General features: G+C 35.3%; 1 protein-coding gene across 2 annotated transcripts in view; it reads left to right on the top strand.

Annotated features, from left to right (window-relative positions):
• The first annotated feature begins 417 nt into the window (after positions 1–417).
• Positions 418–22778, top strand: part of RPRD1A (regulation of nuclear pre-mRNA domain containing 1A) — a 55768-nt gene continuing 33407 nt past the window's right edge. For both annotated transcript variants that reach the window (XM_006183404.3, XM_014558159.2), the window contains exons 1-2: positions 418–726; positions 22196–22325. In XM_006183404.3, the coding sequence (XP_006183466.1) occupies positions 576–726; positions 22196–22325 (281 nt within the window). In that variant the 5' untranslated portion in view covers positions 418–575. The remainder of the gene's footprint in view (positions 727–22195; positions 22326–22778) is intronic.

The raw sequence follows: 22778 nt of genomic DNA, 5'->3' as shown, positions 1-22778 counted from the left end.
AAAGTCCCAAATCTCCACTGTTACTGAGCTCGGCCATACAGCTAGCATACAGCTCCATGGGCAAACATGCTGGTGTTTCCCTAGCATTGACGAGAAATAGTGGAATCGCAGGGTCACAAGAAAGGTGTATTTTAAAATGTAATATATCACACCAGTCTTCCAAAGTGCCTGTACCAAATTTACACGCATATATATTCAGATTAATAATTAACCTTTGCACAGTTTCTCCCAGCAGCAGGGGTCTAGGCCTCGCACACACCATCCCGCCTAAGCGATGAGCCAGTGGGCACGCCCCACCACCGCCTCTCTTGAGCCAGCCTTGGCCCCGCCCCTTCCGCTCGGAGGTCCCGCCTCCCGGCCTCCCCTGTTCGCGGGAGGCGGGGCGCGGACCGACCGTGACGTCACTGCCGGCTGGACGCCATCTTGCTGGGTTGCGGCCGGTCTCGGATGTGGCGGCAGCAGTGGTGAGGGCGTGGGGAAGGGTGGGGTGAGGGGGCGAGGCCGCAGCGGGGGCGGCGAAACTCTCCTCCCCTCAGCCCCACCGCGTGGGACGGCGTGAACGCGGTGTCGGAGGGATGTCCGCCTTCTCAGAGGCGGCGCTGGAGAAGAAGCTGTCGGAGTTGAGCAACTCGCAGCAGAGCGTGCAGACCCTGTCCCTGTGGCTCATCCACCACCGCAAGCACTCGCGGCCCATCGTCACCGTGTGGGAGCGGGAGCTACGGAAAGGTGAGTCTCCCGCGTCTCTCGGCCTGTTCCCTGGTGCACCCGGGACCCCTGCCCCGTTCTCCCCCAGCGACCTCAACTCCCGTCTGCCCCGCACCCCCCTTACCCAGCGCTTCCTGGCGTCGGTGGTCTGCGGGCAAGGAGGAGCGCCGTGCACTGCGCTTCCTGCAAAGTCGATGCTTAGTCTGTGTTGTTGAATAGGGTATAAAGGATTGAAACTTCTATTGGTTTAACGCTGAAACAAAAGGCAGGGGCTCAGTACTCCGCACCTAATTACTGTCAGGAATTCAGGCAGGCAGGTATTTTCTTCATTGTATATATTATAATGGAGGATAGGGGAGGGGAAAGAATTGGTGTGGGGTTGGGGAGTACTTCCATTATTTCTATATCACATCAACTCAATCTTGTAAAATTAGTAGAGGAATCGAGTTTTAGAGCTAGGGAATCTAAAATAAGATGCGTGGTGCAATGGAAAGAACCCTGGATTTGTAGATTTTAGAGGATCTAGATTAGGGAAATGTCTTATTTCTGGATTGCAAGTGCCTCACCTGAAAATGTGGGAGTTAAATTAAGTGATCTAAGCCGTTTCTTGCTGTATAATTATATGCCTCTAGGGCAGCGTCTTTATTTTGCAAGGCATTTGACAGTGCTCGTGTAAATGAAGTTAACTTTTCTGAGCAATAGTCTCCTGTCACTAATACATCTAGAAAAATCATTTTACTACTGCAGAGAAAATTTATCCATAAGAACTGATTGTATGATAGTGCGACTGAAAATTAAAACATTTCATTTCTTTAGCCTGAATTTGTACCTTAATTCTTAACTCGTTAGACAAGAGAGTTTCAGACATCCTGATGTATCTGATGTGATGGTCGTTTACTAATTAAGGGTTTTAACAAACCGTTATTAATCAAAATAGTTGCTTGTGTGCTGATCCATATGAAAGCTATATGATATATTAATATGAGCCAAAATGTGGCATTGGCTATATAGAATGGAAACAAACTGTCATTTTCTTGTGTATTTGCTTGTGGTTAATCCCTTAGAAGAAATTGATTTAGAGCCCTGTTTTTTACTTAATATGTAAGCGTATGTGTATTGGCTCTCAAGGAGGAATCCACCTGTGAGTGGTCAAAAAGATTTGAGAAACACAGGTATGAAAGTCTGGAAAATAGCTGTGAACTTTGAGAAGGCAGGAATTGAAAGACAATCCCTTTTATTAGATATGAAAATCAGCAACAGGTTTATACTGTTTTTTGGAAAGAGTGTAAGGATTGTTACCTACACTATTCTCTGCCGCCGCCCCCCCCCCCACGACTGTTCTTAAGAAATACCACAAATTAGTAGAAAAATGGCAAAACTGTTAAAGGCATTTCACATAAGAGGAAACCTGAAAGACCAGTAAATGATACTTAATCTTACTAATCAGGAAAAAATAGGTCAATGAAGTACCACTTTATATCCTTTGGTTTGCAAAATTAAAAAGTATTACAATACTAAGATTTGGTGAGGAAGAGGGGAAGCAGGACCTCTCTTACACTGCTGGTTGTAGTGTGAAAAGGGAGATGAATTTAGCAACCTCTAATGAAGTTGAAGGTGTATCCTTTGACCTAGCAGTTCTCCTTCTATGACTATATCCCGGAAACTCAAGGAATTACGTTTATTGTAGCGTCAATACCCGTATCAGATAAACAGTTTAAACATCTCATTAGTTAGAGTGTGGACAAATATATTTTGACATTCATACAATGTAATACTGTCCAACAGTTTTCATGAATAAACTAGAGCTGTGGGAAACGACATGACTGAATTAAAAAATAACAAAGAAGCAAAATGTTGAGCTAAGAAAACAATATGTCATTTGGTGAAAGTTTGAAAACATGCAAAACAGCACTGTATTGTTTACAGGTACCTACAGTTAAAACATGCACAGTAATGATTAACACCATAGTCAAAGATAGTGGCTACCATAAGGGAGAAAAGAAATGAAAATGGATCTGTGTTGTCTTATATTACATATATTTAAAACAATTTTTGAAACAAATGGGGGAAAATGATAAGATGTCCTATTAACTGGCTTTGGAGACGTTTCCATATGTTTAAACGTTTCATAATTAGAACAAAAATTAAAGACATGTAAAAAGATGCTTTAGGAGGAGAGTAATGTTGTGTGATGATGGAGATGATAGAAGCGGTAGTAATAGCGGTGGTGATGATCGTGCTGTTGCTGCTGCTGTGCTTCTCAGCGAGGAGTGGGATTATCTGCCAAGGGTTTCCTTTCCACGACACATGACTGTGCCTTTGGAGGGCATAGCTTTTACGTCCTCCCCCTTCTCTGCAGTTTTCCTCATCAACTTTAGGATCATCCATCCCTTACAGCATAATAACGATAATCTACTGAGGGCTAGGCATTGTTTTAGACATTTTATTGTAATATCATGAATCCTCCCGTTATCTCTGCAAAACAAGTATTTTTGAAAGGAACTAATCAGACTTGAAATAAATCAAGAAATAAACTGTGGAAAATTAGTTGAACATTTTGTATTAAGCTAGGCGTTCTTTAGTTTCTTGAAGTGCTTAAAGAAGACAAAAATGTGATACTAGTAGGGAAAAAATTACTGCTCAAAATATAAGAATGACTAGGTAAAATATGTCAGATATGGTAATCATTCAATTATGAAGATTTTCCCTCTTTTTATACTTTCCTTATTTTTGTCTCCTTTAAAGAAAAAGAATTTCTATTTGGAGGGATATACGCCATGGCCTTTATGAAGACCAAAGGAACTATTAATTTCCCTGGTAAATGCAATGGAGTGTAAACAAAGACATACATGACCATTTTGTTGTTTTGCATCAGTTCTATCGAGATATAATTAACGTACCATAGAATTCACCCATTTGGTTTTTAGTATATCATATGGTTGTAAAACCATTACCACAGTAAATTTTAGAATATTTTCATCAACCAAAAAGAAACTCCATGCCTTTTAGCCAACATCCCCCATTCCCTCCACCTTCCCTGGCTCTGGGCAACCACTAACTTACTTTGCTCCTATTGATTTCCTTAAGTGGAATCATAGGATATGTAGTCTTTTGTGACTAGGCTTCCTTTGGTTGGCGATAAGGTCTTCCAGGCTCATCCTTGTGTGTATATTGGTACTTCATTCTTTTTTATGGCCAAATAATAATTCATTGTATGAATATCCATCAGTTGATAGACATTTGGGTTGTTTCTACTTTTTTGGCTACTATGAACAATATTGCTGTGAACATTTATGTACAAGTTTTTGTGTGGATGTGTTTTAATTTTTCCTGGGAGCAGAATTGCTAGGTCATATATGAACTCTCTGTTCAATCATTTGTGGAAATGCGAGACTTTCCATAGTGACTTCCTTATTATACATTGCTACCAGCAGTGTATGAGGATTCAATTTCTCCACATCTCTAACAGCACTTGTTAGTATCTGTGTTTTTGATTATAGCCAGTCTGTTGGATGTAAAGTTCCTTGTGGTTTTGATTTCCATTTCCCTGATGACTAGTGATGTTGAGCATATTTTCATGTGCATATTGGCCATTTGTATGTCATCTTTGGAGAAATGTCTATTCAGATCCTTGCCCATTTTAAAATTGGGTCATTTGTCTTTTTATTATTGAGTTAAGCATTCATGTACTTTAGATACAGATCCCTTGTCAGATCCATGACTTGCAAGTATTTTCTCCCATTCAGTAGGTTGTCTTTTCACTTTCTTAATAGTGCCTTTTGAAGGTGATTGTTTTAAACTCAGTTTCTCAGTAGTGGGCTTAATTATAAAACTATTAATACACATCATTAATTAAATGGTATGTTGCATTCATTGCTGTAGAAATATCAACCATGAATGTACCAGAATTTATAAAACATCACTGACATTTGAGCTCTTTCCTACATGCAAACACAACAGCAACAAATCTCTGCAAGAGTTGTAGACAGAGGATAATAAGTAGGAAGTTCTTTGCAGTGGATTAGACATTTTAAACATAACATTTCAGTTCATAACTTCTTTTTGGAACGAGGTAGGATAATAAAGTAAACATTTTAAACTCAATGTTTTATGTCTGCAGAGCACTTTAAGTGATTTAAAATTTTTTAAATTTTTTGTTTGGAAATGTATGAAAAAGATAATAATGATGAATTATTTACTCAGTCACCTTACTGTCATCTAGGTTTTTTGGTCACTTTTGGTTCTTCAGCTTAACTCTTGGCTGTTATCAGCTACCTGTAGTTTTGTAGTTTTGTTCTTTTTTTTTTTTTTTTTTAATACCTTTTCCTTAGTCAGTTTTGTCTATAATAACTGAGAAACTAAGAAGAAAAGTACCATTCTTATGTTAAATACTTGGACTTCTCAGGTGTATTTTTAAAAATACAGTATATTTTAGTATGTAATAACATGCACATAATACAGAACTTAAAAGGCACGAAGGTTATAAAGGAGTAAGGCTCCTTTCCATTCCTCTTTCCTGCCCACTCATTTTCCTTACCCAGAATCAATGTGTTAACAGTTTATTCTTCCAGAATTTTCTGTACATAGATAGTCATATATTTATTTTACAGTTTCTGTCTCTCTTTCATGTTTAAACAAATGGTAGGGTATTATGTAGGCTTCTCTGTGCTTTTGCCTCTTTCCTTTTTAATGTATCTTTCAATTTGTGATGTATTTGTATATATGATACTGCCTCATTTAAAAAAATGACTGCATTGCATTCCATTTTATGGATGCACCAAAATTTATATAACCGTTACTCTGTTGATGAACATGGGTCGATTTTTTTATCTTGCAATTCATAAATATTAATTTATGCTACTAAATATTCTAGTTATTTTCTTAATGGTTCAGCTGATAGAAGTGGTAGGCATTGGTTTGTCACACCATTTTTTTTTAGTAAAAACCCCCATCCATTTGAAATGCCTCCTGTATTTCTCAGTTTTTATTTGTATTTGGTACAGTTATAGACTGTCATTCTGCTCCGTTCATCTGTTTACTCTGTACCACTGTCACACTCTTTATTATGTTTTCGTATCTGGTAGGACATCTCTCCCCTCAACTGTCCTTCCTCCCCTACCTCCTGCAAGTTACTCATCTTTTTTATTTAGAGCTGTCTGTGTCTTCTTGTTTCGTTTTTCCGTATAAACTCTAGAGTCTTGTCTTTTGCAAGAAAAAAAATATTTTGGTATTTTATTAGCTTAAAGAGAATTCACATCTTTATGATGACAAATCTTAGGCTGAGAACTATGCAGTCTTATTCTAAATGTATTTATTATAATTGTTTAGATAAGTGGTTCTCAGACTTGTTCAGATACTAGTTCATGATGCTTTGTAAAGCTCTGTAAAGACCATCTTGAAATGCACATTTAAGTTTTACAATAACATAACTTTGTGCTAAATGTATCTCATTTAAATCTAGTACAGGCTAACAGAAGAAAGCATCAAAGGATTAAGTCATGTTATGCAAAAGAATTTAAAAGTTGAAAACATTTGTATGAATTAAGGTTTTGGTTTGATTTTTTGTTTGTTTGTTTGTTTTGGGTTTTTTTGGTAAATTTGGAAAATGGTTTGCATTGGTTGATTTTTGTGATGACATTTTGCTCCAGTTCAAGGAATATCATTCTCCTTCAAGAGTATGATTTAGAAATCTTATCTATTTAATTCAATATGCTTTTTTTTGTCTCTTTAGTGTTGGCACAAATCATAATGCATACTGTATTCTATTTTATACATTATTCTTTAAAATAAGTGAAATTTATTTAGTCAGTCAAGGACCATATTTTTGCTGAACTATCAAAAAATTCAGTTTTCTTAGTAGAAAATTAGTTACTTAACAGCACTTGAGATGGTTAATTTTATGTGTCAAGTTGACTGGGCCACAAGGTGGCTGTAGATACGTGGTTAAACAGTATTTGGGTTTGTCTGTGAAGCTGTTTCTGGCTGAGATATAATATGTGAATCCGTAGACTGAGTAGAGCAGATTGGCCTCCTCAGTGTGGGTTGTCGTCTTCCAGTCAGTTGAAGGCCTGGAGAGAACAAAAAAGTTGACCCTCCCATGAGTAAGAGGGAACTCTTCCTTCTCTTCTGCCTTTGGACTCAAACAGAAACCTGGACTCTTGCTGTGTCGTGAGCCTGCTGGCTTTCAGACAGGTACTTAACGCCACCAGCTTTTCAGGGTCTCCAGCTTGCTGACTGCAGATCCTGGGACTTGACAGCCTCTATAATCACATGAACTAGTTTCTTACAATACACACACACACACACACACACACGCACACACACACGCACACACACACACCCCTTACTTGTTTCTCTGGAGAACTGTGAGTAATACAGTACTTTTCCAGATTTACAACAATTTAGTCATCTTAATGTAGATTTAATCCAGGTATTGTTTTAGAGTTTTAAAAATGCAATTGATATGCTATAACTAACACATAGAGAACTCTTAATGATTAAAAATAATTTCATTTATGCACTTATAATTTGATGCTTTAGATGTAATTTTTGTTTTTTGCTATCAGTATGCTGATGACTCAATGATACTTTTTTTTTAAAGCCTCAGTCTCGATGTCACCGAATGATATTTCTTGAGCATCTCAAATTCATCTTGTACAAAGCAACACTTTGTTGTCTTTCCCCACTCTTGTCCCACTTCCCTGTTACTCTTCCTGTCTTTCTTACTTCAGTGAAAGGGATTACTGTCTACCAGTTGCCTAAACTCAGAACTTCAGGATTGTCTTGACCCCACTCTTCATACATGCTTCACCTCCAGCCGTGTTATTGCTCTTTTAGCAATATTTTCTTTGCCTCTTCTGTCCCATCCCACTGCCCGGGTCTTTATCTTTAAGTAGAACTCTTGCAAAGAGTGCTCATAGCAACGTTATTCACAATACTCAAAATGTGGGAACAACCTGAATGTCCATCAGTGGATAAATGGATTTATGTGGAACATCCATGCTGTAGAATATTACTCAGCCATAAAAAGAAATGAAATACTGATTCATGTTGTAATGTGGATGAACCTCAAAGACAAGTGAAATGAAAGAAGCCAGACACAAAATGTGACATATTGTAGGATTCTGTTTATAAGAAATATCCAGAATACGTAAATCCACAAATTTATTTCCAGAGGCTGAGGGTAGGGGAAGAAGAGGAATGGGGAATGAATGACTTTAGTGGGTATGAGGTTGTCTTTCGGGGTGACAGAAATGTTTTGGAACCAGATATAGGTGATGGTTGCATAATCATGTAATTGCCCTTTGATTATACACTTTAACATGGTTAATTTAATATTATGTGAATTTCTCCTCAATTTAAAAAAATGATGTAAACACGTTGCACTTTTGTGTGTCTGTATGCTTTTGTAGTCTCTTCACTTTTTCTATTTCTACTCTGTCTCCTACCTTCTGATATGCTGATCTCTGGGCAACTTCTCTCTGCAGCTTTCCCTAATTTTTTCAGGAAGAATTAATTTAAGTTCATTCACCCATAGTCCCTAATCCTGTTTTGGGAGGTGAGGTTCTTTTGTTTTTCTTTTTGTTTTTTTTCCCTTCCAGTTCATATTCTAAACTTGTAACAAGTCTAGTTTGAATTGATAACAACTTATCTTCAGTAGCATATTCAGTCTGTTCCTATACAACTTTCTCCGCCACTTTATGTTATCCTCACAAACTACATCTTTATATGTTGCATGTCCTTCATCAGACTTACTGCTTTATACATTTGTATTCTAAGTTATATAGGAAACAAAAAGAGTTACAAACTGAAACATAAAGTAACTTATGAAAGTTACTTTACTGATGTGATTTATTTCTTTATATGGCTTCTAGTTACTATCTAGTGTCTTTTCACTTCAGTCTGAAGGGCTCCCTTTAGTATTTCTTGTAGGAGAGGTCTACTAGCAACAAATTCCTTCAGATTTTCTTTAGCTTGAAATGCCTTAATTCTTCAGTATTGAAGGATGGTTTTGCCAGATATAAAATTCTTGGTTGACAACCCCTTCCCCCTACCATTATGTAGTTTAAATATGGCATCTCACAGCCTTCTGGCCTCCATAGTTTGATGAGAAATTGTTAATCTTATTGAGGCTTCCTTGTACATGACATGAGTCTAATTGCTGCTTTCAGAAATTGTCTTTTGACAGTTTGAACATAGTGTGGCTCATTGTGGGTCTCTATTTGTTGTTGGGAGGTAATTGGGTTTATTTATTTACTTATTTTAATGGAGGTATTAGGGATTGAACCTAGGGTCTTGTGCTTAGCATGCACTCTACCACCAAGCCGTAACTTCCCACCTTTGGTAGGTCTCTGAGTTACTCCTACTTGGAGTTCATTGGGCTTCTTGAGCTTCTTGGATTTGTAGATTCAGTTTTTCCTAAAATTTGGGGAGTTCTTGGCTATTATTTCTCCACATACTCTTTATGCATCCTCTTCTCTCTCTTCTCAGACTCCTGTAATGTTCGTGTTTGTTGGCTTGGTGTGTCACTCTGTTCACTTGTCTCCATTCTTTTCCTTTCTGCTCCCCAGACTCCATTTCAAGGGTCTTGTCTTTATATTTGCCAGTTCTCTCTACTCTTGACATTTTCTGTAGTAATACCTCCTACGTGCTTACTGCTCTTATTGTAGCATTTATCGTATAGTATCTTGATGATTCTGTGTTGAGTTTCCTATTACTGAAGAACTGAGCCTATTCCTTTGTTTCCTCAGAATTGAGTGTACGGTAGATTCTCAGTATGTGTTGAATGAGTTATTGAATGAATGTTGGAAAGTGTATAGAATCAGACTTTTACAGCTAGAAAGAGTATTGTAGAATGTTTTGCTGTTTCTTTTAAGAATAGTGCCTAAATTAGGAGCTTCTGACATCTTAAGGCAAATAATGAACTCAGTTATAAGCACTTCTCTGGTTGATAAAGACTTGAAAAATTTCCAGTTTTTTCAGTCTATCACATTGTTCTGAAATATATATAACATAAAATTTAAAATTTTAACAGCTTTTTCTTTCTCTTTGTTGTGGTTAAATATACATAATATATATTTTTCATTTTAACCAGTTTTTAAGTGTGTAATTCAGTGCAGTTAAGTCCATTCACATTATCCTCCAAACATCTTCACTATCTCCCTCCAAAACTCTTTTTATTTTCCCAAACTGAAACTCCATACCCATTAAACAATAATTCCCTGTTCTTCCCCCAACTCCTGGCAACCACCCTTCTGCTTCTTGTCACTCTGCAACTCTGGTTGCCTCACTGAAGTGAAATCTTACAATTTATTCTTTTGTGACTGGCTTACTTAACTTAGCATAATATCCTCAAGGTTCATCCATGTTGTAGCATGTGAGAATTACTCTCCTTTTTAAGGCTGAATAATGCTCTTGTATGTATATACCGCATTTTATTTAATCATTTTTTGATGATACAGAGTTGCTTCCACTTTTTGGCTGTTGTGAATAATGCTGATATGAACATACTTATAAGGATACCTGTCTGAATCCTTTCTTTAATTCTTTTGAATATGTGCACAGAAGTGGAGTTGCTAAATCATATGGTAATTCTATGCTAAATTTTTTGAGGAACAACTATACTGTTTTACATTCCCACTTGCAGTGCACTAGGATTCCAATTTCTGCACGTCTTTACCAGTGCTTGTTATTTTCTGTTTTTCATTTTTGTTTTGAAAAAAGATACTGTAGTAAGTGTAGTGTAGCATTGGTTTCAATTTCATGTTTCCATAATGACTAGTGATGACTCTTAGCAAGGTTTTTTTTCTGGGCTCTCTGTTCTGTTGGTCTGTATGTCTGTCCTTATGCCTCCACCATACTATTTTGATTACTGTAGTTTTCTAGTAACTCTTAAAATTAGGAAGTATGAGTCTTTCAATTAATTTTCTTTTTCAAGATTGTTTTGGCTATTTGGGATCACTTGGAGATTTATATGAATTTTAGGGTGGGTTTTTCTATTTCTGCAAAAATGCCATTGAAAGTTTGATAGGGATTGCATTTAATATGTGGGTTGCTTTGAGTAGTGTTATCTTAATAGTATTAAGTCTTCCAGTCCATGAAAATGGGATGTATTTCAATTTATTTGTATCTTTTATTTCCTTTTATAGTTTTCAGTGTACAAGTCTGATACCTCTTTGGTTAAATTTATTCCTAAGTATTTAATTCTTTTTGATATAATTGTAACTAGAATTGTTTTCTTAGTTTCTTTTTTTGGATTGTTCTTTGTTAACTTATAGAAATGCAATTCATTTTTGAGTGTTTTGTATCCTGCAACTTTGCTGAATTGCTGAACAGATCATTTTAACTCTTCCTTTTAAATCTGGATGCCCTTTTTTTTCTTTTTCTTGCCTAGTTGCTGTGGCTAAAAGTTCCAATACTATATTGAATTAAAGCAGTGAAAGTGAACATCCTTCTTTTTTCCTCATCTTAGGGGAAAAGCTCTCAGTCTTCGACTTTTGAGCATGACATTAGATGTGACTACACATCTTTTTAATAATCTATGTGACAAAATAAGGCTTAAAGTAAAATACTACATACTGCACATTCTGGATAAATATGCCTGTATAATTGAGTTGTGAACTAAATCAGCTGCTTTTTTTTTTATGAAGCACCATTTTGTTTGAAAAAAATGACTGACAAGAGAAACTGTGGTTATTCAATCAGGGGTATTTAGTAGATATTTTCTCAAAAATGAATGTAATGAGCCTACTTCATTAGGGAAGGCAACTAACAGTATTTGTTTCCCATTATGAAATTGTAATTTTCAAGCAAAAATTAGAATTTTGGAAAACTTAAAATGTGTCACCATGTGTCTGACAACTTCCCAGTGCTTTTAAACACTTTCTGATGAAATCAATAAATATAGTTATAAATGTGATTTTTAAATATTGCCTAATAAAATGTTTCAACAGTTGGAATTTTTGTGTAACTTAGCAAACCAATATTTTTCAAAAGGCTAATGCATGATGTTACAAAATTATACGTAAGTAAAAGATCCATTCAAAGAGCATGGTAGACTAAAATATTTTAACATAAGAGAGTTTTAAAAGTTCATTGATATGTTTTCAGATTCCACATTACAGTTTAGACTCTGTTTAAAAACTACAGCTTGGGTTTTAGTGTAGTTTGAAAGATTATCCACAGTTACCTGTAAAGACTGTTAAAACACTTTTTTCTTACCAAGTTTTTATCTGGATGAGGTCTGCTTTTTTTCATTACTTTTACTAAAACAATATACTGTGGTATATTTAATGGGGAAGCAGGTATGAGAATCCAGCTGTATTCTGTTGAGCTGAAGATTTGCAAAAATGTAAAACAATAGGACTTCGCATTAAAATTTTTTTGAAAAATATTTTTTAAACAAATTCATGTTAACATGCAATTTTTTTACATTGTTTTCAGCAAACTAGTACATATTTCAAAAATTCCTCTGTTTTAATTTTTAATAAGGTAAGTATTGGTGGATATGACTGCGTAAACAAAAGCTGTTTGGAGTTCTCAGTAATTTGTAAGAGTAAGAAGTGGTCCTGACACCAGAAAGTTAGAGAACTGTTCTCAGATTAAATGCTTTACATTAATCTTGTTTTATTTCATCATTATCTTACCTAATTTAATATAGTAATTATTTTAGTTTTTAAAGCTTTAGCTTCCAGATCCTTTTGGATTTAAGTCACTCAGATTGATACTAAGGTCTGTAAATAGATACGTAGAGTGAATATTGTCTGGGTTTTCTTCCAGCCACTGTCTTCTGGGAGTGCTTGTGCAGTGATGCTTTAGCCCTAAAACTAGAGGTCTTAACATGAAATTTCTAGAAAATACCATTTACTTTTAGATAATTATAGATTTACATTCATTTGTAAGGAGTAATACAGAGAAATCCTGTTTACCCTTCACCAGCTTCCCCCAATGGTAGCATCATAGAAAACTGTTTTTAAAAAAAATAATTTCTCCAATTATAGATATTATAAAACAATATCATAACTGTGGTATTGATGTTAATATAGTCATTTGTCAATCAGAACATCAAATATAGAACATTTCTACCACTCAAGGAGCCCTCAGGTTGCCTTTTTATAGCCACATCCATCTCACTCCCAGCACACCCCTGCTTAACCCCAGTTTATCAGGTTTTTCTTTTCTGAATTATGCTCTTAGTGTCAAGTTTAAGAGCTCTGCTTAGCCATGGATTCCAAAGAATTTTTACTATGTTTTGTTCTAAAATATTTATAGTTTTTTACTTAAGTCCATGATCCATTTTGAGTTAATTTTAGTACAAGGTGTGAAATCTAGGTCAAGGTTCACTTTTTGTGTATTGATGTTCAAATGCTCCAGCACCATTTGTTGAAAGGGCAAGCTATCTTTCCTCTATTGAGTTGCTTTGCTCCTTTGTCAAATTTGACTTGAATATATTTGTGTGAGTCTGTTTCTGGGTTCTCTTTTCTATTTCATTGATCCATGTGTGTCTCCCTCCACCAATGCCACAGGTAATCTTGATTGCTTGGTTAGTTATAGAGTAAGTCTTGAAATTAGGTAGATTGATTCCTCCCGATACTCTTTTGTGGAAATGTTTTAGCTATTCTAGTTCTTTTGCCTTTCTCTAAAGACTTTAGAATAACCTGGTCTATATCAGTAAAAGTTATTTTGCTGGGATTTTGATAAGAGTTGCATTAATCCTGCATTTCAGGTTAGGGAAAATTGACCCCTTTATTATGTTACATTTTCTAATCCATGACCATGATACATCACTCCATTTATTTAGAACTGCTTCTATGTTTTTGTATCAACATTGTGTAGCTTTCAGCATACAAGTCCTGTACGTGTTTTGTTATATTTACACTTAAGTATTTCAGTTATTTTGAACAATTTAAAAAGGTATTATTGTATTTTTAATGTAGTGTTCATATATTCATTGCTAATATATTGAAATAAAACTGATACAATAGCCAGAACATGGAAACATTGTCCATTGAAGTGTCCATCAACAGGTGAATGGATAAAGAAGTTGTGTGTATGTATGTATCTATACATATATGTGTATATACATATATATGCACACACACAGCAGAATGTTATTCAGCCTTAAAGAAGTGAGGAAATGCCATTTGTAACAATGCTACCATGTGTAACAATGTGCATGGACCTTGAGAATGTAATGCTAAGTGAAATAAATCGGAGAAAGAAACACTATATGGTTCCACTTATATGTGAAATCATTAAAAAAAAAAAAAAAAGGCCACTAACCCGAACTCCTAAGAAAAGAAATCAGATTTGGGGTTGCCAGAGGTAGGAGTGTAGGAGGGGAAATTGGAAGAAGGTGGTCAAAAGGTACAAACTAACAGTTATAAGCTAAATAAGTAGTAGGGATGTAATGTACAACATGATTACTATAATTAACACTGCTGTGATATGTATGACAGTGTTAAGAAAGTAAAGCCTAAGAGTTCTCATCACAAGGAGAAGCATTTTTTTAATCTTTTTTACATCTCTACAAGATGATGGATGTTAAATAAATTTATTGCGGTAATCAATTCACAGTATATGTAAGTCAAACCATTATGCTGTACATCTTAAACTGATACAGTGCTGTATGTCAATTATGTTGGGGGAAAGCAGTTTTTTCTTTATTTTTATGTTTTCAGTTTTGTTAATTTCTGCTGTTACATTTATTATTTCATCCTGTTTGCCTGAGTTTATTTTTCTCTTATTGTAAGTTATTGAAGTGGGAGCTTAGCTTATTGATTTTAGACTTGTTCATCTTTTTTAATGTGTGCGTTTAGTGCTACAAGTTTCTCAGCACTGCTTCAACTTTATCCCATTAATTTTGTATTTTTGACACACCTGCATATGCTAGTTGAAGCATTTTTATGATGGCTGCCCTAAAGTCTTTGTCAAATAATTCTCAAATCTCTTGTCATCTTAGTGTTGGCATCTGTTGATTATCTTTTTTCATTCAGTTTGAGATCCTCCTGGTACTTGGTATGTTGAATGATTTTTTATTGATCCATAGTTTCTTTGTATTATGTTATGAGACGCTGGTCCTTATTTAATCCTGTTACAACTGGGTTTCTCTGACACTACCCCTTAAGGTTACCGTTGGGTGCAAGTGGGAATTCTGGCTCCCCACAAGACTTCCACTGACTAGAGTTGGAGGAAGGAATGTGTGGCCCTAATACTGCTGGGCCATGATGAAGTCCTGACTTTCCACTAAGCCTTCTGTGACACCAACCCATTGGGGAGTGCTTTACTGCTAGGTGAGAGTGGAAGTCCAGGCTCCCTACTTTGCCTTCTCTGACACCACTCTGGAGAGGTATTGGGCTTCAGATCACAGCATTTGGTGGTGTGGATGTGAGTGGGATTGCAGCTTTTTTTCTTTCTTTCTCTCTTTCCTTTCTGTGGTCTGTTTGGCTGGAGTAGATTGGTTATTATCTAAAAGTTTTCTGTCTTACTATGCTGTCCTTTTCCTGGTCCTTTGGCTAGAGTGAGGAGGCTTTTGTTTTAGCTTTTTATGTCTGCACCTGTTAGGATTTCTGGGTTGCTGGCCTCTTCAACTTTGAATCTGAGATGTATGAGGCAAAATGAAAGCTCTGGGAACTCACCTTGTGTTGTTCTTTGGATCCCAAGGTCTCCAGCCAGTCTGCCTTCTTTTGTCTTATGTTTGCTTTATTTGTGATGACCAGGGTTTGTAGTTGTACTTTGCAGGAGAAATAGGGAAAAGTATGTCTGCTCTATCTTCCCAGAAGTAGAAGTCCTCTTACAAATTGGTCTTTATATTGGGATTGGGACACATCATTTGGAACTCTGAGACTAATGTTTTCTTCTGGTGTTTTTTTGTCTTTGATATTACAGGATATTTTCAGGTTCACATATTGTGTTAGTATTTTAACAAGCTTATTTTAATGTAACTATGCTAAACACTAATTTTTACTTTTTTATTGGTTTAAAACGCATTGTTGTAATTTTTTTAAAGTACAATAGTAGGTAAAAATGCTAAGTAAAAATTTATTGCATAGAGGTCAGTTATCCCCAGATCAATCTGTAAATTCAGGAAAGTCTATGAGAAATTTGTTTTCTTAAAAGAAACTTAAAGCTAATTCTGTAAATCACTGGGAAAAGTAAATGTGGAGGAAGAACCAAGGAAATTTTTGTCTTGTGAGTGTTGACAATTTTGAAGGGAAAATAATAATGGAAGTAGTATGCCCTTTTAGGTATCCATACAGACTGTAAAGACATTGAAACTGCAAGAGTATGATGCTGGTACAAGAAGAGGAATGTATATAAAAGGAAAGGTAGAGATTTAAGAACATGAAAATAAATGTATGTATATATCTGCATGACGGGGACTTTGTCCTATACACCAGAAATTGACACATTGTAACTGACTATACTTTTTAAAATATTTTTAATAAGCCAAAAGAGGTTTTAGTTTCAATTCTGAGTGGATGTAAGCATAATGTGAATAAACAATGTGATGTGTATTCTTTAGAACTCTTCCAGTTCACAGTGTCTTTTATAGTGGTGTAGTGCTCCAGGATGAAGTTTGTTCTTTTCAAGATTTTAAGAGTTCATTTGTTGCATATACCAAAATCAAAGTTTTTAAGGTTTGAGGAACCAGGATTGCCCCTGGCCTTTTAAAATGGGAAATATGTCTATTTGTCTGGAACTAGGTGGAGTTGTTTTGTTTTTTACCAGACGTTGAAATAGGAGAGACCCTGGGTAAAAGCACCTGCCGGACAAAGTCAGTGACTGGAGCACTAAGTCAGCAGTAACCAGAAGCCCTTTTCAGCATGTAGGCTCTAATCATTTAGTATATAGCTCATATGTTTCCCTGTTAATGATTTAATTCTTTGCTAATAACTCTTGATCCCTGCCAAATTCTTTCTTGATCTTCCCTCACAGTAGAGCTATCTGTTGTGGGTGTGTGTTTAGGTCGATGTGTGTAACTAAATACTATGTCTTAGATATCTTTCCATATCAGTATATAAATCTGTTTCATTTTTGAACGACTGTTGAGTATTGGATTGTACAGCTGTACCATGACTTACTTAGGCCTCTCTTTTTTGTTGTCATCATGAGTATCCTTAGTGATTTCTTTGTGCATTTATGGGAATACACCCAAGGGATAAATTCAGAGAATGAAATTTGCAGGGTCAGGGGATTTTTGCATTTACATTTTTCATTGATATCCCCAAATTATTTTTCTAAGAGGTTGCTCTAATTTATATTTTAATCACCAATACATGAAGGTATTTAAAGGGGACACCCATACTCTTGCTAACTTTAGTTAGTGTCAGGCTTTCATATTGATCAGTCTACAAGTAGAAAATGATAGTTGGTTTTATTTGCTTAACATTTGTGTTTCTTTGACTTTCTCATTCACACTACTTGCCCATTTTTTTTTAATACGTTATTGATTTGTGAGAACTCTAGAATGAGGGTGAGGAAAGGAACATATTTGAACTCAATACATCAAAAATAAGGAAGAGTAGCTACATCTGTAAAGAAGTTTGTCTTTCATAATCTGAATCTGAAGTTGAGGTTTCTGAGAGTAGTGTAATTTTACATGTGTTTTCGTTTCACCTTTGGGTGAGATTAAGACCAGAAGCCAGGTTAGTGGAACAATAATTAAAGGCATAGGTTTAGGCCAAAATTTATTGTTAGTAAATACTGAGCAAATTATGAATCAGCTTTTGGGGTTGATTCCTTGGATTGGTAGATGAGACTGACAATTTTTGCTTTAGATGGAATTCAGTTGGGAAGCACTAGATTAAATAAAAACAATTATAGCTTGGGTAAGTGCTCCATAGGAAAAGTATGAGGTGCAAGGAGAGCATATCAGGGCTGCCTAACCTGTGTGTACTGGGTGGTCAGAGGAAAACTAGAGGAACCCATTTAACTGAGGTCTAGTGCATGGTAGGAGTTGGGGAAGTTGGAGGAGTAGTTGGGCATGAAAAGAGAGGAGAGTGGAGGGTATAGACAGACCTTTTGGGGCCTTTGGGTCATATTAAGAATTTCAAATGTTAAAACAGATCATCTTTGAAGGATTTTAAGCAAGAGATGGGCTGCCCAAAGTCTGAGGCATCCTGGTGGTGATACGGGACTATAGCAGCTCCATCCATTTTTCACCCACCTCAGCAATTAAGCAGCAGCCGTCTGTGTCTGACTGAACTCTCTGCTGTCTGGGACAGATGGAATCCATTCAGGAATCATCTGTTGGTTCTGCACTTTCTGTGACAAAGAATTGTTACTAAGTTAAAGCAGTTTCTGCCTTACAACCACCTATGTGTCCATATGAACATGTTTTTTAGTCTGTAATTCATCAGGGAAATAAATAGGGCTGTCCAACAGTTGTTAATAAATCTTTAATAGATTTTTGTTTCAAGATAATAGCTTTTCTTCTGATTTCCTTCTGTAAGACCTGTGGTAATGCTCATTGTTGTGTGTATGTGTATACATGCATATGTATGTGTGTATATATATATATATATATATATATATATATATATATATATTTGTTTATTCAGATTTTTTTCTACTTCTCTATGTAGAAGGCTTTCTTTGGAAAGAAAGTTCTTGTGTTTATAGATAACACAAAAATTTTTTAGCTATTGTATTTATCAGCATTGTCATCTACTGTCATTTTAAATTTCAATCTCCATAAAAACAGTGATTAAATTACATTATGACTTTCTATATCATATCAAAATAAGTAGGCATATGGTCTGAACAGTGTAAGAAGGTAAGTAAGGATACTGCCACTTTCTGATTATGAAGAAGTAAAACTGCATTATGAACTGATCATGAATTAGTGAGACTGGATGGCATTTCTTTAATCCTTTGACTGAGTTTGTTTCATATTGTTCAATAGCCCAGACTGTTCTCCTTTTTGTAAAATTGAAGTATGGTTGATTTGTGATTGATCTTTTATTTGAATTGTTTGTGAATTATTATGTAACCGTCTTCTCGTGTGATGAACTGAACTTGTCTTGCTCTTTTTGGGGAGTTTGCTCAACTTTTTAGGTAATACTGTGTTCTCATTTATTAGCCAGCCAGATTTTATTATTATTGTTACTTTGATGCACCTGTTGATAAGGACAAAGGACTTTAGTACCTACAGGAGCTTAAAATTTAGTTCATTTAGATGAGATGCAAGAAAATGCATTCTCACAGTATAAATGTTGACTGGTCCTTATTTGGCTTTTCCTTTATTGATCTAAACACAGCAGTATACACACAGACACACTGGGATATAATATTGTACTTACAAATGCTTCTGGTGTTGGTGTGATATATTAGTGAAGAGAAAGAATAAAGAAAAAGAACTAACATTTTTAGTCATGTAACCTATCATATGCCAGTTTGTATGATGCTTGCAAACTTCCTGATCGGTCAGAAAAGGTTATTTTTGGTCTGTACCTGGCATGGTCCCTGGCACATGGCAAACATTAAATGAATATTAGTAAATTGAATGGAAGATTGGAAAAATAGGTGTCTTTATAAGGAACCCTGTGAACAGTAGAGACATAGGAATTGATTATGTCAGACCCATTAATTAGCCTTATATTCTGTAGCCAATAGTGTTGTTTCTTTTAAAAATTGTGAAATGGTTTGTTTGCCCTTTCTGTTAACTTTGTATGTTTTAATAACAATTTATGGCTCTGTTATTTGCAGGTTATCAAAATTTATTTGAAAATCATTTTTGTGATTTTCTTCTGGAATTGCTTGTTGTGATTAGTTCCATTAGTTTATTATTTGTTCTACATAAAGGTACACATAAAACTAAATGGAAGTAAATTTTTTTCCCTGGAAATTTGGAGAAGGGTATAATTTATGGCAATTTCTAGGCATTTCTCATATTTAAGCCTGGGTTCCACAAGGAAAAAAATAAAAATAATGTCTTGGTGTTTGGATCCCATTCTAAAGCCATGCTCCTAGTACAGAGTTCGTCTTTTGGAATATACTGGGAATGCATGTTGAAATCTTGTAAAGTTTTAGTTTAGTGTATATTGCAGAAAAGATTCTGAATTATTTTTGAGGTCAGTAGCTCACAAATTTGAAAAATAGCGTAAATATATACTTTAAATTTTTGTGGTAAAATAAACATAACTTTAACCATTTTAAAATGTACAATTTAGTGGTATTTAGTAATTCATACTGTTTTGCAGCTACCTTCAGCATCCATCTCCAGAACTCTTCATCTTACAAAACTGGAACTCTATACCCATTAAACAGTACCTCTCCATTTCTCTCTCTCCCTAGCCACTGGCAACCACCATTCTACTTTTTCTGTGAATTTGACTACTTTGGGAACTTAATGTAAATGGAATCACAGTGTATGTCTTTTTGTGACTGGCTTGTTTCATTTAGCATAGTGTCCTCTAGGTTCATTCATGTTGTCGCATGTGTCGCATGTGTCAGAATGTCCTTTCTTTTTAATGCTGAATAGTATTCCATTTGTATATGTATACCGCATTTTTCTTATCCATTCATCTGTTGACAGACACTTGGATTGCTTCTGCCTTTTGGCTATTGTGAATAATGCTGCTAACATTCTAATATATTTTGGTTGAGTTGATACTAAATCTTCTAAAAAGATAATATCCCCTTTCATTTGTGACAGGAGGCATAGTCTAGTTGTAAAGAGGGAATGCTTTTGAGTTGGACTTTATGGATTCAAATCCTGGACGGTCCTTTCCTTGCTGTTTCACTGTGGGGAGATAACCTTTTTGATGTCTTTTTGTTCAGCTGCCAAATGCAGTTAATGATGTACCTTACATTATTTGGATTTAATTAGGTAATATATAAAAATGCTTAGAACATTGAATTGTATATTTTTAATTGAGTTATTGTCAGCACATTGAGTTTTTAAACTCGTTTTGATGCTGAGAAGGCAAATACTTGGATTAACTAATACTGTTAATACTTGGATTGAATAAGGCCTTTTCTTTCCTTGGGGATTTCTGTGAGCAGGGGGTGGATAAAAAGAGATAGGGTTGAATATTGGGAAACTTAATATTATTATCATCTTTATGGTAAGGGGTCTTGGTATCTTAACCAGTTACATACTCTATGGGTTTCACTAACCAGACAAGAGCCAGAACAATCAGAAGTTGCTCTCTGGTATTATCATTTCTTCCTTATTTTTATTCTATGCCTGCAACTTTAAAAAGCATATAAAGAGGTGGGCTGCAACTCGTAGACAGGCAAACCAGGTCATGCAATGGCAGCACAGGTCTGTAAAGTCTGATCAGATGTAACTCAATATTTTACAGTTTCTTATAAGATGGTTAGGGTGCTAGTTTCCCCTAAAAGAAGGATATGAACTCAAAAGTGTCTTAAATTTTAAATTGAATACTCAGATCTTGAGGACCAAAAGCAGCATGCCCAAATTTTTGTCTTAAATCCAATAAGCTGGCTCACATGAATAGTGCATTGGATTATCAGTCCTGATCATAAATCCCCTACACCATTGTAATGTGGATGCTACAAGTATGATGTTTCTGAATATAATTGTATGGCTTTAAATAATTCAAGTTTAATTCTAGTAAAATTACGTAATGAAAATAGTCAGTATAAAAGATAATGTTCAACTAAGAAATTTTCCTTATATATATGAGTCTTGTCATAATCAGTGCTACTATACCACTTACCATTGTAGCTAGTAAAATGTATTCTGCTCAACAGTTATTGAAATCTTGTCTGCTCTTTTAGAAGGATGACTATACCTACAGAATATATTAAGAGCATATTTTTGTTAAAATGAATCACTTATTCAAGACCATGTAATCCAAAGTTGGGAAAAATCTTAACTTTGTCCATTTGGTCTCCCTAACATTTATTATGTTAAGCTTGGCAAATACTTATTTCATAAACAAAACATACATAATTTCAACTTATTTCACATTTTGTACTCTCATTTCACAATAACTGAATGACTGATTTTTAAATCAGCATGGGTATTAAAAGTCATGAATTCAACTAAAGATTTAGCACACTATTTTAATAACATGATCAATCACCATCTTGCTTTAAGTGGCTATATTTCATGTAGTTAAAACTTAGTACAGGATAGTCACAGACATGCATTCTTACACAGATGTGAGGATTTCAGTGTATAAAACTACTTAGTTTGGAAATAATGATAAGATTAGCAATCCAGAATAAGTAATTCAATGACTCAGTAAGGGAACAGATAATTCATTGACCACCTCTGCCACTTGAGTTCTCTTTTTTCCTCACATGAGTGATCTCCAGAAACCATAGAGTAGTTATTCCGTAAAGAATAGTGACTTGATAAGTTTGGTAGTAAAATGAGAAGCTACGGGTCAAACATGGCACACAAAGGTTAGTAGGTTTGTTGTAGTTCTCAAGCTGCTTAATTCAAATATTGAGAAAGCTTGTCCAAGTTAAGTGAGGATATTTTAAGTAGATTAATTTTGTTTGTTTGTTTCAGCCAAACCAAACAGGAAGCTTACTTTTCTCTACCTAGCCAATGATGTCATTCAGAACAGCAAAAGGAAGGGGCCGGAGTTTACAAAAGATTTTGCACCAGTTATAGTGGAGGCTTTTAAGCATGTTTCAAGGTATGATAATTGTTTTGGGTACTAGGTAATTTGTTTTGAATGCCTAATATGTCCTTTTGCTAAAACTTGCCTGTAAGACATTAAAGTGAAAAACAGGGAATATATTTCTTTGAAGTTTTCATTTGAAAAGACTTTCATTTGAAAAAGACATTTCATTTGAAATGATGTTTGTAAATATGTTAAGTACTTCCTGTGAAGGAAAAAAATTTTGAACTGTTGCTGAGTTGGGCATTTGAAGTACTTGAATTTCAGCTTTTTTTTAAGTGACCAAAAGCAACTACCATATTGGAATGAAATTCATTACGAATGAAGGAATGTGTTGAACTGAAAATTTGTCTGCTTATAATACTATCAATCTTTCAACTAATGTTTCTGAAAAAACTTGGTACCCTTTTCTCTCATACTGCTTATAATGATTTTAGGTTTTCTAGAGTGTGAGTATGTCATAACATT

The sequence above is a fragment of the Camelus ferus genome, chromosome 24, assembly GCF_009834535.1.
Source record: "Camelus ferus isolate YT-003-E chromosome 24, BCGSAC_Cfer_1.0, whole genome shotgun sequence".
Lineage (NCBI taxonomy): Eukaryota > Metazoa > Chordata > Mammalia > Artiodactyla > Camelidae > Camelus > Camelus ferus.
Note: the sequence above shows the minus strand (reverse complement) of the source record. Positions and strands in the feature narration are given on the sequence as shown.